The 17,248-nt window shown below is 47.4% G+C and overlaps 1 protein-coding gene across 1 annotated transcript in view; it reads right to left on the bottom strand.

The window, feature by feature from the left end:
• Positions 1 to 1,236: 1,236 nt before the first annotated feature.
• Positions 1,237 to 17,248, bottom strand: part of GRIK3 (glutamate ionotropic receptor kainate type subunit 3) — a 192,697-nt gene continuing 176,685 nt past the window's right edge. Inside the window, exons 13-16 of the mRNA XM_083511595.1 lie at positions 16,754 to 16,971; positions 2,955 to 3,177; positions 2,480 to 2,730; positions 1,237 to 1,518 (exon numbers count right to left, since the gene is read on the bottom strand). Coding sequence (XP_083367721.1) covers positions 1,324 to 1,518; positions 2,480 to 2,730; positions 2,955 to 3,177; positions 16,754 to 16,971 — 887 coding nt within the window. The 3' untranslated portion in view covers positions 1,237 to 1,323. The remainder of the gene's footprint in view (positions 1,519 to 2,479; positions 2,731 to 2,954; positions 3,178 to 16,753; positions 16,972 to 17,248) is intronic.

The following is a 17,248-nucleotide window of genomic DNA, read 5'->3' as shown; positions in this document are numbered from 1 at the left end:
AAATCTGTCTGGAAGGAAAAAGACAATTCATGGTACCCAGGGGAGAGGCTCTTCTGCCTGAAGAACACTTTGATGACTTCTAATGGTAGTGATTTGTGCAATGAGCCTATGCACACAAAATTGGGAATAAGCCCCATTGAATGCAGTGGGACTTATTTTTGAGTAATGCACCCAGAAATGTACAGACTTCAACTCACCCAGAATCCAGATTGACCACCAACAAAATGCCTAGAGTCTTGCCAAATCTTTCCCAACCCCAATTAAATGCTGAATTATAATCCACTTTTCTTGTGCCCCTCTTCTATCAGTGAAGTCATCATGGCCATCATTACCCATTTGCGGATTATATTAGCCTTCCTGAGGGCAACCTCTTTCACCCCAAGGATGGTGGCTTTGCTTGGTCTCACATAACTGACTTGGAGCAGACAGCACCAAAGTGTTGCAGGAGCCACTGTCTGAAGGATACAATTCCTTCTCCTCCTCCAAGTGCCAGGAATCCACACCTCCAAGTAGAGGCAATGCTTGATTGTGTCACTGTGGACATACCCTCTCTCCCCTTAACGGTTCCTGCCAGACAAATGGAAACCCAATCTCCCTCCCCCTCCCCCTGAATAAAAGAGGCTTCCCCTGCTGTCTCCTCTCCCCAGGTAGGAGCCCACAACACACCCATGCAAGACAGCTGTGCTGGTGGCCCACCGGGGGCTTCCTGGTGCACAAGAGTCCAGCACAGTGCTGAGGCCACCATTGGGTTCCTTCAAGGGAAAGGCTCGTGACTTTGACCAGGAGTCTCCTCCCCTGCTCTCCACCCCACAACTCTCTCCCACACTGTCTCTGGCACATGCTGCGCAAGCCAATCCAGATTCCACCCCCCCACCCCCAATGTGGTTGCTTTGTTTATTGCCATACTGAAATGGAAGCGTCAGATTCGCAGGCTTTGCGGCGGCTCTCCTCTGCCCCAGATCAGTCCATGCCCTGGCTTTATTTATGTCTTCCATCCATTTGATATGTAAACATGAAGACTCCTCCTGGGTGTGTCTTGGGGAAGGGCAGGGCTTGGGTGCCGAGGAGTCCATGGTGCTGCTTAAACCTTGATCTGGAAAAATAATAATAATCAAACAACGACTCCCAACTGAAGGCGTTGCGATCCATGCTTCGGGTTCTTGTATCCAAGTTGGATGATGGCTGAAGTTACATTGAAGGCCTTGTTCTCAAAAACTGGGGGTTTGTTCTCCCTCCTTCTCTCTGCTTCTGCAGTCCTGATGCGCCTTTCTCCCCACACATCTCCAGCAAGCCCCTCCCTGGTGTTTGACCCTCCACACCCCATCACGGGAACACGGGGGTCAGTCCCGTGTTGCAGGCCATGTTGTCCTTGCCGGGAAGCCGCCTGTCATTGAACGTGTGCATGTTGATGACGGCGTCTGTCTTCACCATGACGGGGGGCTGGGGCTTGTGTTTCACCCGGCGGTGGCAGGTGAGAGAGAGCCTGATCTCGTCGGCCATGGCGCTGCAGAAGGAACGCTGGAAGAAAGGAGGAGGCACAGGAAGGAGGCTTGCATTAGACTTGGGGTGAAATAACCTTGAGGCAGAAATCAGCACGTGACCTGGGAATGTCGCAAGCACAATGAACCTGCAGTGGCTCTTGCTTGCTGAAATGGGAAGCATGCAGGAAACAGACTTGTCAAGGACCAAGGGACCATTACAGGCCGGTGTGCTGTGTGTGCATATGAGCATGCTGCCAGGGCAGAATTGGAGCCAAGAGGACAAGTTTCTAGATCTCATGGTTGTTGTACTGTTACTGGTGCATTCTCACGAGGAAAGGATTTATAAAACACTTTTGTATGTTCATTGTTGGCAGCTCTGGGGGCGAAGTCAAACTGCTGCATTAGCAACACTGAAGGTTATTTTATTCATTCATTCATTCAGACTAGAGTATTATTCTCAGTATTAAGGTATTATTATTACTAAAGTCCCAGGGCGGGTTGCTGTGTTAAAACACAATGCAAAAACAAATTAGAGCTATAAAAATAAGAGGGCGAGGTCCTGAAAATATGCACCTCAAATGTCAAAAGCCAGAGTAAGGACGTACATCTTCAACATTCTCTGGAAGCTATTCAGTGTGTATGTGCCAAATACCACCTCTGTGGGGAGGGAGCTTTACAGCTTAAGGGCCACCACATATTGTTTTTTATATTGTGTTTTAATGCTGTAATCTAACCTAGAACATTATTGTGAAGGGCAGGTAAAAATTATTCAAACATAATAATTGTAACAATAATTAATAATAATAATACAACCCCATTTCAAATGTCACACTGAATCTGCACAAGCACATTCCCGAAAAGTGGAGGGGCTGCTTTTGGACAGAAAGTTCCTTTAAGGAGCTCATAGGGGTTCAGGTATATCCCTTTCTTGTTCAGATTGTGGGTTTTTTGTGGGGGTCAGATTGGTGGTCCCTGTGTGCTCCTGCCACAGCCCATACCTGCTCCCGTTCTGCTGTTTTGCGCAGCTTGTAGATGAACTCCAGGGTGGCCACAAAGACGGAGAGGACCAGGCCAGCCGCCAGGACGATGAAGAGCCCCCCGATGTTCTGGATCCCAAGGGCACTGGCTTCTTTGTTCTCCTCCTCAGGGCAGCCATTGCTTCTCCACCACTTGTCCTTCAAGGCATGCAGCTTGGCCTCTTCCTGGAGCTGGAGGATCGCAATGGTGATCTTGTCCCTGTAGGGTGAACCTGAAAGTAGGAGGCACAGAGAAGGTGGGCATGCCATTATATGCAAAGCAAAGAAAGCCAAACGCTCTGCACCCCAACAAGCTGGATCCCTCTCCCACAACCCAACCTGGAAGCACTGCAGGAGCCAGTGAGTCCCCAGCCCAGCATTTGGAGCAGCTACTACGAGCATGCCCTTAGCAAACCCAGTTCTTTCATTCTCCTGGCCAGGCACTGCTTTTCCTCACCCATAGGAGTGCCGATCCCATAGCCCTTGGAGTCTATAAGACCCCCAATCTGAGTCAGGTTGCAGTTTCTTTGGGTGATGTACTCAATGGTGGTGGATTCCATCAGCAAGGCATAGTCGGAGGTGAGGGCACGCTGGATCCCTTCTTCGTTGTTCTTAACGAGAGCTGAGGGCTTGCTGCTCATGAAGGCCCACATCTTTTCAAAAGTGGAGATCCTGGATTTCTAAAATGGCAGACCCATGGAAAACAGAAAACAATGACCAAACTGTTTCCAAAATCCAAAATAATGGCAGGAAGCCGAAGGCTGCAAAAAAGCCTCTCTGCCACACAGACACTCTTCCCTTCTCTGCCCAATCTGAAAGCATCACAGCGCTTCCTCCTTCCACTGATCTGTCAAAGGTGTTTCATGTCCCAGGAGATGCTTATGGAATAAGGCATGCCAACCCTGGAACTCAATTTCAGCACTGCAAGAAAGCAGTTGGTCTACAAAATGCTGGTGATGGACTATGGCTTGTACTATGGCTGCACAGGAAAAGCTTACTTAACTGTACTCTGCAGTTGCCCAGATTGTTTGTTTAATTGTTTGTTGGTCTGTCTGTCTGTCTCACTCTCTCACTCTCACTGTCACTGTCACTCTCACACAATCATTCTGGGAGCAACCAACTGTTCTCCTATTGCTTCTCATGATGGATGGTGTCTCAATTCTGGTTTCTAAGTTACTTGATAGTACTTTGTGTCAGTACACAGAACAGCCTTTGCCAACCTGACAGCCTGGCTATACAAAGGAGCTAAAGGACTGATGAGAGTTGTAGTCCAAAACATCTAGAGAACTGGCTTGTGTTGTGTATTTACATGCACACACATTCTTGGCTCATCTTTTTTCTGAATGTAACACCCCTGTAACATTTCCCAGTAGTGATGTATGGAAGTGAGAGCTGGACCATAAAGAAGGCTGATTGCCGAAGAATTGATGCTTTTGAATTATGGTGCTGGAGGAGACTCTTGAGAGTCCCGTGGACTGAAAGAAGATCAAACCTATCCATTCTGAAGGAAATCAGCCCTGAGTGCTCACTGGAAGGACAGATCGTGAAGCTGAGGCTCCAATACTTTGGCCACCTCATGAGAAAAGAAGACTCCCTGGAAAAGACCCTGATGTTGGGAAAGATGGAGGGCACAAGGAGAAGGGGACGACAGAGGATGAGATGGTTGGATAGTGTTCTCGAAGCTACTAGCATGAGTTTGACCAAACTGTGGGAGGCAGTGGAAGGCAGAAGTGCCTGGCGTGCTCTGGTCCATGGGGTCACGAAGAGTCAGGCACAACTAGACAACTAAACAACAACAACACCCCTAGATTACCAGTGGAAAGGGAACAAATGGATGATATTCTTCTCCCTCTCTCTTAATGCTGGAATTCTGGGTTGCCCAATGCAGTTGTTCGGCACAAGGTTCAGGCATGGGCATAGCCAGGATTTTTGTTAAACGGGGAGACTTTTGATAAGGGGGCGGGGACAGAACCTCAGTTATTTTTATTGATTTGGGGGGCAGCTGCCCTCTTGCCCCACCCCAGCTATGCCCATAGGTTTAGGACAGGCCAAAGGAGATATAGAATGAATGAATGAATGAATGAATGAATGAATGAATGAATGAATGAGTAGAATTCATTGATGCAATGCAATTCATAGAATTCAAGATGCAATGATAGCCACTGCTTTTGGTGGCTTAAAATAAATAAATGAATACACGGAGAGGGATGTGTCTATCAACATCTGTTACCTAACCAGAACTTTAAGATACAAAAACAGTGTGCCTCCGAATATCAGAAATGGGGGAGAAACAGGCAGCTGACATCACTTCCATGCTGGGGGGCCTGAGCTAGAAGCAGAATGAAGGACCTTTCCTTCCTTCCAGCAGGGAGTATTCTTTTGTTCCTCCAAAACAGGGGTTGTTAACCTGGTCCCTACTACCCACTAGTGGGCATTTCAGGATTCTAGGTAGGGCGGTAGGTAGCACAAGCTGAATCCTCCTTTCATTGAGCACTGGTGGGCGGTAAGGAAATTTTACCATCAAGAAAGATGCATTAGTGGGCGGTAGGTATAAAAAGGTTGACTACCCCTGCTCTAAAACAATCTAAGTTACAATTGGGTAGTCCCTACTCAAATGTTACTTAGTCTTTCCTACGCCGGAAAGCTATTGTGAAGTTAAATTAGGGAAGAGCTGCAAAGTATTTTGCACACTGAAGATAACTACAAAAATACAATCTCAGCTGGCAGCAGCCAAGTTGGCAGGATGCAGGGAGGGGCGGCAGCGCTGTTATTGACTTTCACCTAAATCATGCAATGAAGACGATATGGCTCAGAAGTGCTTCAGGGTATGATATACTACTTCTTATTACCATCAAGTTCTCTCAACCCAGTTGTGGGAGTCTTCCGCCTTGGAGGAGGGAGGCCTGCCTCACATCACTGAAGCCATTCGGTGAGCTATGGGGCCCCTCCTGTAGGAGCCATTATCTTGTCTTTAAATGCACTCTGGACTGTTTGTTGTTATTGCTTTTGTATGGGAGGGAGGTGCAGCTCATTTCATTTGCTGTTTTAAAAGTGAGAGTCATAAACGGTAGCTAAGGAGTCATATACCAACCATTAGGCAAAGAACATTTGAATTCCAGCACTTTCCACAACAAATTACACACCGAACAGAACAGAATCTGGCCACATTTGGGCATAACCCTGAACCGTAACACATTTATCTCTTTATTTCACTTATATCCCACCTTTTTCTCCACGGAGCTCAAGGTGGCTTACAGAGTTCTTCCCCGCATTAATCCCCACAACAACCCTGTGAGGTAGGTTGGGATGAGAGGCAGTGGCTGAACTCAAGGTCACCCAATGAGCTTCATGGCCAAGTGAGGATTTGAGCCCTGGTCTCCCAGGTCCTAGTCCAACACCCAACCCACTACACCACACTAGCTCCCCACCACACATGCTTTTATAAGGAGGGGCAACCCACTTTGGATCTAGCATGACTACCTGTTCCCCTGACTCAGTGCAATAGCCAGATGTCCACTAAAGATCTCTTTTGGGTGGATCACTCAAATGGCCTTGGGGAATTACATTTTCTGCCTGCTCCATAGTGTTCTGGCATTGGGGTTTAGAAGGCTTTTCTGCATATTGTACAATGGGACACAAAATGTGCCATTGGGAACAAAGGTCCTTGCACCAGTGGGAGTGTCACTGATTTGGGATTTGCAATGATGCAGGGGCCATTGGACTGTCCTGTATAGTAAATAAAAACTATTGACTCCTACAGAGAAACTGCCCCTGTCACAGTGTGTAAGCAAATCGGTAGTGGGGAGAGCACATTCATGTTCATTTGGCCTTTTTCTCTTTTAGTGTGGGGTGCCTGGTAGGGAATTTGTGCCATTGAAAATCTGCTTTTAAAAAACCTTGAGAGTGTCATGTTTAGATTTGATTTATTGGTGACTTTGTATATTTGGTCATACCTGGAAGGTCATGAGGGCTGGTAAGGAGGTCAGGTGGGCTGCCCTGTGTCCATTTCTGTGGGAGTTGGTGAGGCTTGCAGGAAAACCAGGCCATGGTCAGCCAGAAAACCTAACCAAGCAGAGGGCCTTCTGGACCTTGGACAGGTCCACTCCACTTTACCGTGGGGAGGAGTTGCCGTGGACCATGTGGCCACCCACTCTCCTCAGGGGGTGGAGGACAAAGTCCTGTGTTCCCCTGGGGGATCCCGGCCATGTCAGCGACCAGCATAGGCGCCGACTCCATGGGGCCTGAGGGGGCCCGAGCCCCCTCAAAAATTCGTTTGGGGGGGCTCTGCCCCCCAATAATCTCAGGCGCCCCTCCAGCAGAGCGCCACCGCCGCCCCTCCCCCAGCCCAAAATGCACAGGGTCGGGCTGCATGCCTCCTGCCCTCCCTCCCGAGCAAAAGCTCCACCCAATTTCCTTCGGAGCTGATTAATAGGCGCAGCACGCTCTCCCCTATTCGCTCACGAGGAGGAGGCGCCACTTTATCTGCATATTCATGAGCTTATTTATTATTCATGAGCTTTCCCGGGCCCCTCCAATATTTTTTATAAGTCCGCGCCCCTGGCGACCAGCCAGCCAATCCGCTGGCTGGAGGGTGTGTGGCTGGGACCATTTAAGCGGAGGGGTGAGCCGGAGGGCTTCCTCTTGGCTCGCTTCCTCAATCTCCCTCCCTCCCTATTTTGCAGGTTTTCTTCATTGGCCTTGCTATGGACCTTGGTTGGTCACCGTTGAGGGGCCTGGTAGGAATTTTTCCACTTGGCAAATTGGCACGGACCATTTGGTTTTCGCCTACCTCGTAGCAATCGTCACAACTTTGTTAGGTTTGCGGTTAGGCATTGTTTGACCTTATGAGGGGGGAGGGGAGCTGTGGCCATCACCTGCCCCTCCAAGCTTAAGGGTATTCCCTTAAAGGAATCCGGGGGTGTGGATCTTGTCCAAAGCCCGGGGCGGGGCTAGGGCCATGACCCAACCCCGACGGGAACCCCTGGGGGAGCTCGAATTGGTCTGCATCGACGGGGCTCCCCTTTCTGGTGGTTTACCCTTACCGGACTCCCTGCACAATGGGCAGCAGTCAGATATAGTCGGGTCCATTCAATGCCTAAGCCAATACCGCTCACATTCTGTAATCAATAAAGTTGTCCTTGTGTGTGTTATTCTTCAACGAGGGGGTGGTTTCGGGGTCTCAACACGCAACTACCTGAGAGCTTGTCCCTGCAGAGAGCAACAGCCAAGAGGTCATGAGAGGCGTAGCCACTTCCAGATTCTGAGCCATAATAATAATTTAAAAAGGAAACACATGAAAACAAAATATGGCACCAAAAAGAATGAGACATAATTGGGCTTAAAAACAAACTTTCCAAGCAGATCACATATTGATTTGATGCCCCAAAAACAAGTTGTTAATTTTTTTGGCATTTGATAAGTTGAACAAGTGTCTAAATCTGAGGTCCCCTTTTGAGCTTGAGCTTTGGGAACAGCCAAAGATGGTCCCTTCAAACCGGATCATTATCGATACTGAGCAGCTAGTAAGGCCCCAAAGATCAAGAAAACAGAAATATTATTTGGATAGAAATATTCCAAAGTAGCTAGCCCTCCCAGCCCTCCCTCTGATTGTCACTGGATATAGCCAACAAACCAGCTGGGGTCGGACCCAAGCAGAATAGTGATATTATTGCTTTCCTAGATCTGGACACTATACATTGTTGATGCAGCCTGTAATTTTGAGAAACAGCCCCCAAACCCCTAAACCTATTTGCCTGCAAATTGACATGCCTAGGGGCACCTATCTTGTTTTTAAAAATCACATAAACAATCATTCTGAAATTTTGTAGAATCCATGCCTTCAGGAGTGAACTAGCCTGCAAATTTCATCCAATTCTGCCCCATAATAAAAAGTCATAGTTGTTCTGCTTTTTAAAAATAATCAAACTTAAAAGTAACTGAGCATATTATCCCTCCAACTAACTTTTGAAATGGGATGGGGTGGAAGGAACAGACTTGGATAGGACCCTCCCCCCCCCAAAAAACCCCCCACACCAAACTGACCAGCTGATGAAGGGCTTTGGACTGAGGCTATTTTCCATACTGCCAAAACTAGGTCTGTCCTGAATCATGTGGTCTGTGCTCCCCGTTACAACAAAACATATAGGAAACTGTTTTGATTCAACTCTTTTTAAAAACTATAGCTTGTCTCTAGTCTACGGTCTCCAGCAAGCTTGATTTCCACTAAAAAATCTTGGGGTGCATCTATAAAAATATAAAGCTATACCTCCACTGACCCCCCCCGTTTAAAGGCCTAAAAGCTATGGTGGGGGGTGGGGGTATGCATGCCATGTTCTTTTTTAATGCTGTAAATGTCAGTCATGCTCCAATAGAAAGCATCTTCAATTAGGGCTAGGCTTTGATTACATGCAAATTAACTCCCACTTTCTATTGCTGCATCACCTCGGAGAGAGTATATTCTTTTTTTAATAACCATATTAGTTGTCAAATGTCCACTGTAATTGCTTGCCATTAAAAGCTAACAGTCAATACAGCAGGCAATTAACAACATCAGCTTTTGAAGTTAATCAGGTATCTGTCATCTATTGATTTAAGCGCCATGCAGAGATTTAAAAAAAAAAAAAACCCCACACACCCAACAACAACGGAAGATTTATTGAGATGCTACACCCTTTGTTACATCATGATTGGATGTTATAAACATACTCTAGTCTCTAGCAAGTGAATTTCGGTTTAAATGGGTTGTTTTGTTCAAATTAATAGAAGCGCTTTGCAATAGCAGCTGTTTGATGGGCAGCCCATCTGCTAATTTTGGCATCCATTCTTCTTTCATGGCAAGCACACCCTCTGTGCAGGTTGCCAGGAAACCCTGTTGCAAATCTCTCACACACACACTCTCACACACCCTGCCAGAATCATCCCTGGACTGAGGAGGCCAAAAGACTTTGGGTGCTGCATCCACCATCCTTTGCGGGGCTAATTTAAATGTTTAACGTTTTACTGTGTTTTTATATGCACTGTAAGATGCCCAGAGTGGCTGGGGAAACCCAGCCAGATGGAAAGGGTATAATTTATTATTATTATTATTATTATTATTATTATTATTATTATTATTATTAGAACAAGAAATGCAGAGGTCAGATGGGGGCACCAGTGAGAGACTTTGAGGTCAATCCCTCCTCTTTGCCTGAGCTAGTCCTGAATGAAAGATGTTGCTATTCATGGAATGACAGCATCATTTAAAGAGACAGGACACCAAGGGAATGCAAGTAAGCTCCATGGTTAGGACCCATGTGAGCAGCAGGAAGCCACTCTCTGAAGGAAACTTATAGAATTGTAGGGTTGGAAGTCCAACCCCTTGCAGTGCATGAATCACAGCTAACAACCTGAGGCTTTTGCTTTGAGTGTTTGAAGGGGTCTTTATTCCTCTCCTTCTTTCTCCTGCCACCCATCTCCTCCCTATCCCCTTTGCCCACTGGGACTGCTACCAGGTTTCTGCCTGTGCTCAGAAGAGTCCACCACCCATCAGGACTTAAAGAAGGCAGCCCACCTCTCAGGCAAAGCAATTCCTGAACCATAACATTTATATACTCCTTGAATGTAAAAAAACCTTCCAAGCAGAATCATCCCACACACATTTCAAATGCTTTTCATTTCTAAGAGGAACGTCTGCTTTGTCCAGACACATGTCAAAGCACTGTTCACACATGCATGCTCCTCACTCGCTGATGCCTTACCTGTGTGAAGCTGCACGAACAGAATTTTGCTATTAACCTCAGTTTAGATCAAAAAGAAAAAGCCTTTCAGTAACTGGTTTACAGTGCAGTCATAATTGCTGGGCAATTATGTATATGCACGTGTGAACGCCCTGATCCACAAACTAATAAACTGCCCCTCACTTGCAGTAGAAGGCAAAAGCTTTGTGTTTCCATCTGTCAAGAGGCTGGAACAAGAGGATGCAAGGTGGCTGTCAAACAGAGCACATCCTGCTCCCTCCTTCTCTCTCACCCCTACAACATCATCATGCTTCAGGGTTTCCTCACCCTTACTTGTGAAGGAAGCTGTATTTTTAAGGTTTGGTCAGCTGCAAACACATATTAAACACCAGTGTGAACAAGCACTAACTCTTCAACATATGTTTTTCAGTTCCAACTGGCATCAGCAGTTAAGTGAAGCTTAACTGTTTTCTTTCAACAACTGGCCTGGGGTGGGGAGCAAATGCAGCTCTCCAAACATCTCTGTTTAGGACTCTTCCCAGGACACTCCTTTACATTTCCCCAATTTGTACACCAAATTTAATTCCCACTTTAATTCATATATTATGTTGTTTTTGGAACAAGAGAGTTACATGCCCATGCTAAAAGGAGTCCCAAATCCGGGGACCAGTTCAAATTTCATGCAGCTAATTACAAAACACAAATTTGGCTTGACCATTGGTCGCTTTCCCAAGAGTTACATCTCATCCAGAGCCAGCGTGGTGTAGTGGTTAAGAGTGGTAGACTCGTTATCTGAGGAACTGGGTTCATGTCTCCGCTCCTCTACATGCAGCTGCTGGGTGACCTTGGGCTGGTCACACTTCTCTGAAGTCTCTCAGCCCCATTCACCTCACAGAGTGTTTGTTGTGGGGGAGGAAGGGAAAGGAGAATGTTAGCCGCTTTGAGACTCCTTAAAGGGAGTGAAAGGCGGGATATCAAATCCAAACTCTTCTTCTTCATCATCATCCATGCCATACATTGAAAACACATGGCTTCCCCCCAAAGAAACCCGGGAACTATAGTTTGCTAACTGTGCTGGGGTTAGCTCTGTGAGGGGAAACAACAGTTCCCAGGTTCTTTGGGGGGAGCCATGTGCTCTAAATGGATAGTGGGTGGATGTGACCTGTCCAGATTCCACCCCACAGCAAACAGAATTTCACAGAGTGGGGGGCGCAATGAGCAAAGGGTTCTGGCGTCAGACAGGAGTTCAAATCCCAGTTTCTCCTTGAAGCTCACCTGTCTTAGCAACCGTGTTGTCATGAGCCTAAAATTGAGAGGCCTCTTTTTGAAGAAAGGATGGGATAAGAATGCAACATTTGCAATGGTCTGCTTTGAAAACAATGCCTGCCTTTCCAGGGACAGCATTCATCACAGGAACATAAGACGAGTCTGATGGATCAGACCAATGGCCATCTAGGGCAGCATCTTATTCTCACAGTGGCCAACCAGTTGCTTCAGTGGGAAACCCACAAGCGGGACCTGAGTGCAAGAGCCCTCTCCCTTCCTGTGGCTTCCAGCAGCTGGTATTCAGAAACAGCGCTGCCTCAAACTATAGCCCTCTCCTCCTCCATGAATTTGTCTCATCCTCTTTTTAAGCCATCAGCTTGGTGGACATCACCATCTCCTGTGAGGGTCATTTCCATAGGAGGTGATGACTGCGGCAGAGTGTGTCTTCATGGCGCCTGGGGTGGGGTGCAGAGGGTGACGTGAGGAGGATGCTGCAGGGCAAGCACACATCCTTCCAATTAGTCTAATCGGACTGATTTGAAGGGTGCATGCCTGTTGCATCCTTCTCATGCTGCCCTGCCAGTGCTCCCCAGAAATACAGTGGGACCTCGGGTTACAGACACTTCAGGTTACAGATGCTTCAGGTTACAGACTCCACTAACCCAGAAATAGTACCTTGGGTTAAGAACTTTGCTTCAGGATGAGAACAGAAATCACAGCGTGGCGGCAGCGGGAGGCCCCATTAGCTAAAGTGGTCTTCAGGTTAAGAACAGTTTCAGGTTAAGAACAGACCTCCAGAATGAATTAAGTTATTGACCTGAGGTACCACTGTATGTGCCTGAGGCCATCGCTCTGGCAGCCCCCCCCCAACACTACGCCCCTTTGCCCAGGGGTGCCAAAACTTTTTTCAAAGAGGTTCAGATTTGATCAAGTGAACATGTGTGTTGGCTGACCACAGTTGTTGAGCTTTTTCTTTTTCTTTACAAGTTTACCTCAAAGTTGTTGGGCTTTTTTTAGGATTTCACCCCAGGACATATACTGCCACCAGGGGTGGATTAGATTGACCAGCCCCCAAAATGGACTTTGAACATGTCTGCCTTTGCCTGACTCTTATCGCAAGCCCACAACTTCCCTTCCCACCCTCACTGGCTGTCATTTGCCTTTGCACCTATCCCCTCTCCTCTAAAAGGTTAAATTGGCAAAGAAGGAAATTAACTTTGCAACAGGGATAATCCGCCTGCAAGGCACTTCCCCCTAGCTCAGGCTTCCCTTCTTCACACGCACATTACAACTGAAAGACACTTTCAAAGCCCCTTTAAATCTCTTAATTAATTTCCGTCTTAAGCAGCATTGTGTTAAAAAAAGAAAGAAAGAAAAGAAAGTGTGATATCGTAGTCTGCTGCCTCTCTCAATTAATTTCTTTTCAAATTGTGGAAATAAATGCAAGTCTCTTTTCATGCCTTGATGTGCTGAGTTGCTGAGAGGGATGACAGCAAAAAAACTGTCCCACTGATGGCAAAGAAAACTGTAGAGACCCCAACCAGACCAGATAGGTAGACTCCTCTTCTTCCCTCACACTCCATTCATGGCCGTGGGAGTGTTTTCTGAACTTCCTTTCACTTCAGGGCCTTTTTGCTTGAACAGGACCAGAACCTGATGAAAAGTTTACAAGGGTTGAGCCCAAACTCTCATCCTAGTGAATGACTGAAACCAGAAGAGCTATCCTGTTGGGTGGGGGCAATGAGGGCCTGTCCCGCCCAGTTTCCTGTTTGTGCCTTTGGAGGGGGGCCTTGCAGGCAGATCAGGAATCTGGGAAAGCAAAGAGTTTCACAGCAAACTATGAAGTAAGAGCTATTCGACAGTGGAATGGTCTCCCTTGGGAGGCTGGGGTCTCTCCTTCCTTGGAGGTTTTTCAGCAGAGGTTGCATGGCCATCCATCATGGATGCTTTAGCTGTGATACCTGGATTACAGGGGCTTGGACTAGATGACCCTTGGGGTCCCTTCCAACTCTACGATTCTATGAAATCTGGTTTAAGCCAGTTGTGCTTCACCCTGTTGTGGGTCCTGCCTCTTCAGAAGTGAGCTGGATATCGTCTTGATGGAAGAGGCGGCGGTGGAGGGATGGAAGTTTATAAAATTATGCATAGCATGGAGAAAGCAGCTAGAGAAAATGTTTTCTCCCTCCCTCATAACACTTGTGGACATCCAATGAAGATGCTTGTTGGAAGATTCAAGAAGTTCTCCTTCACACAACACATATCTGAACTTTGGAACTGCCTCCCTCAAGAGGCAGTGAGATCATTCCTGCCTGAGATCATTACACCATCTTGGATTGATTTACAAGAGGATTGGACAAATTCATGGAGATGAGGGATATTGATGGCTACCAACCATAAAGGCTATGCTCTGCTTTCACAGTTGGAGGCAGCATTGCTTCTGAATACCAGTTGCCAGAAACCACAAGAAGGGAGAGTGCTGCTCTTTTGTGCTTGGGTCCTGCTTACAGGTTTTCCCCAACTGTTCAGCCCCTGCAAGGAGGCTGGACTAGATGGGCCATTAGCCTTATCCAGCAGGCTCTCCTGATGTTCTCATAGTCTCATGATGGGCGAGGGTCAGGTAAAGCAGTTCTGGCCAACGACAGCACTGTCATGTGAGACGCCAGGAAAGAGTGACTGCGAACAGGCCGCATGATCACAAAGGCAATTGCTTGAATCCTGGGTCTGAGAAATGACAGCACCAAGCCTCTTGCAGAGAACCAACAGATGTTGGTGCAGAATCTGAGCACACGCCTTCGAGCTGCTGCCTTTGCTGTGGCCTCACAAAACCTCCTGTGTGGCCTATTTATACCCTTTTGCTATCAGCATGGCAGAGCAGGCCAATTGGTTGAAACTAAACACCTGCAGGGCACAAGAAACTCCTGCCCTCCCACATCCTAGCTCCGGAGACATTTCCCATGGCAAGAGGAGATGCGGAGAGATGCTCATTCGGCTGTGCGAGGACCACCAAGGCATGTGCACGATTGTGCATTAGCACATCCAGGCAGCAGCAGCAGCTGACATCTATTCAGCTTTTATCCCTGGATCCCTTACTGGATTTGGGTGAATTTCCAGTGCTGCTGTGTTGCTACTGCTGTGGTGGTTTTTCCACACCAGTTCATCATTAGAAAACCACGCCTTGCATGGGGGACATCTCTAGCTACGAAAAAGGCAAATTGCATGCTAGGGATCATAAAGACAATTTTTAAAATGCCAGTATTATAATGCTGTTAATACAAATCTATGGCGCAACGACTTTTACATTACTTTGCACATTTTTGGTCACCTCACCTCAAAAAGGATGCTGTAGAGTTGCAAAAGGGCAAGCAACATGATCAAGTGGACCTATGAAGAAAGGCTGCAGAGTTTGGGACTTCTTAGTTTAGAGAAAAGAAGAGGAAGATACGACATGGTAGACGCTTATAAATTTATGCATGGAGAAAGTGGGTAGAAGAGAGTATTTCTCCGTCGCTCATAGCACTAGAACTTGTAGTCATCCCATGAAGCTGCATGGTGGAAGATTCAGGACAGATAAAGGAAATGACTTCTTCATGCCACACATAGTTAAACTATGGAACTCACTGCCAGAGGAGGCAGTGATGGCCACTAACTATGAAACTTAGGAACTCTGTTTTCTTGAGAGAACAGGATACCTTGTGGGCCTAAAAATATCCAAACTTTTCTTTTTGGATGGGGGTAAAGTCTGCTCCCTCTCTCCTGCCCACCACCCAGAGGAGGGCTTGGGCAGGGAGCACCCCTTCCAGAATGTCTCTTGTTCTGTTCAAACCTAGTTTCTCACTGGCAGCATGAAACCTCATCACAAGGCTACCTAGACTGGAGATGATTTGAGCAAACTTCCTCAAGCATCGTCTACAATTAAGCTTCACAGGTCAGTTCCCACCTCCACACTGGCCTCTGGGCCTGGTATATTGCCTTCCCTTCTGCCTCTGGGTCCTGCCTCCCCACTCATTGCAGCAGGTCTGGGTTTAGACACAGAGTCCTGCTGCTGCTGCCATGCCTCGTTACAGCCATGTTCCCTGTTGCTTTACAAGACGTGGACACACTTTTTGTTGCCATTGACAACTCTGAATATATCCAGGAAGGATGCCTCCTAAACAGAACAACTTTACAAACACATTAATAGAAAGAATAACCGTGCAATCCTTGTCCTCACCTGTCGGTCACAGCTAAAGAAAAATGCATCCCATCATTTATTTACACCCCACAGTTAAGCTGCCTCTCAGTGTACCCCTAGAGAGGTCATTATCCAATATTATAGCCTAGGAGCTTGAAAACGGCCCTGGGCTGTGCCAGGGGTCTTCTGCAACACTCACTTTCCCACTCGCCAGCCTGCTATTCTCTTGGTACAGTGTGCTGGCAAGACCTGCCCCTGTGCTAGATTTAAGTTGATAAGCATTTCCTGCATTGATAGGTCGGAATGATTTCCTGCTGCTTTCCGTACTTTCCGCACAGGTCAAAATCGCACACACACACACCTGGCAAGACCAATCTGCCATAACCAGTAACCAGCAGTGCAAGACTCATTGCATTAATTGAAATCAATGTGTGAACTCCAGGCCTCTGGCCTCAATTCCCCCTTGGATCCTGATCTTCCAGATGCGAAAGCTCCCTTCCTCGTTTGCTCCTTTTTTGCTAATTATTAGTAGCTATACAGCATGTAGCCATTGTGTGTGTCTAGTGCTGCATGATGAGCTCTCTCTCTCTCTCTCTCACATACACGCACGCACACACACACACTGCAAACTCCCTCCCAAGTTTCTGCTTCTCAGCCTGGCTTGACAGTTGCTCTCTGGGCACACAACTTGCTAGTCAACCTTTTTTTCCTGGGAGCACTCAAGGGTACGCAATACCAGCGCCTATTTTTCTAGAAGAAAAGCACCGAGTCAACCCACATTGGCAGTGACCTTGGAAAGCCAAAAGAGGGTAGGTGGGTATTGTTCAAGGAAGGCGGGTGGTGCTACCAGCCGTCACGTAACCCCCTCCACCACAAGCACATTGCTCTGAACCAACCCGCCTCCCAGTGCATTTTTGGGTAGAGGAGAAGTGAGGAAAGGCCAGCCCTGACCATTCCCAGTGAGAAGCAGGGGAGAGAAGGGGCCTGCATTCCTCTTCAGATGCTCCTCGCTGCCTTTGTCATGATTGATGCTCCAATCCCACAGCCTGGCTGTGCATTTCCACGTCTGCCTGGAAGTGAGGATAGAACACACTCAAATCTCACCTTGAAGAAAGTCATGGTGGCGCCATCCTTCACCGCCCCATATTCGATTTTGGTTTGCTTGGCCAGGTCGTCCGCCGAGTCGATGGGTGACTCCATCCTTTCCACGGTCAGGAAGGCAGCCAGGTTGGCCGTGTAGGAGGAGATGATGATGAGGGTGAAGAACCACCAGATGCCCCCAATGATGCGGGTGGAAAGGGCTTTGGGCATCAGCTCAGAGCCTGGGAGGAAGGAGAATAGGGTGAGAGTGGAACAGACTGGAAGGAAGTGCAGGAAACACACCACCTTTTACACACACACACACACACACACACACACACACACACACCTCAAACCTTATTCATTAACACATAGAACTGTAGAATTTAAAGTGGCCCCAAGCAACCCCCTGCAAAGCAGGAAGCACGCTAAAGAATCCAACCTCTGTTTAAAGACCTCCAATGAGGGGGATTCTGCCACCTTCCAGGGGAGTCTGTTCCACTGTCAAACAGCTCTTAA

Source organism: Podarcis liolepis (assembly GCF_965112155.1).
Source record: "Podarcis liolepis genome assembly, chromosome: 7".
Classification (NCBI taxonomy): domain Eukaryota; kingdom Metazoa; phylum Chordata; class Lepidosauria; order Squamata; family Lacertidae; genus Podarcis; species Podarcis liolepis.
The sequence above is the reverse complement of the archived record's forward strand: the minus strand, read 5'-3'. Positions and strand labels throughout refer to the sequence as shown.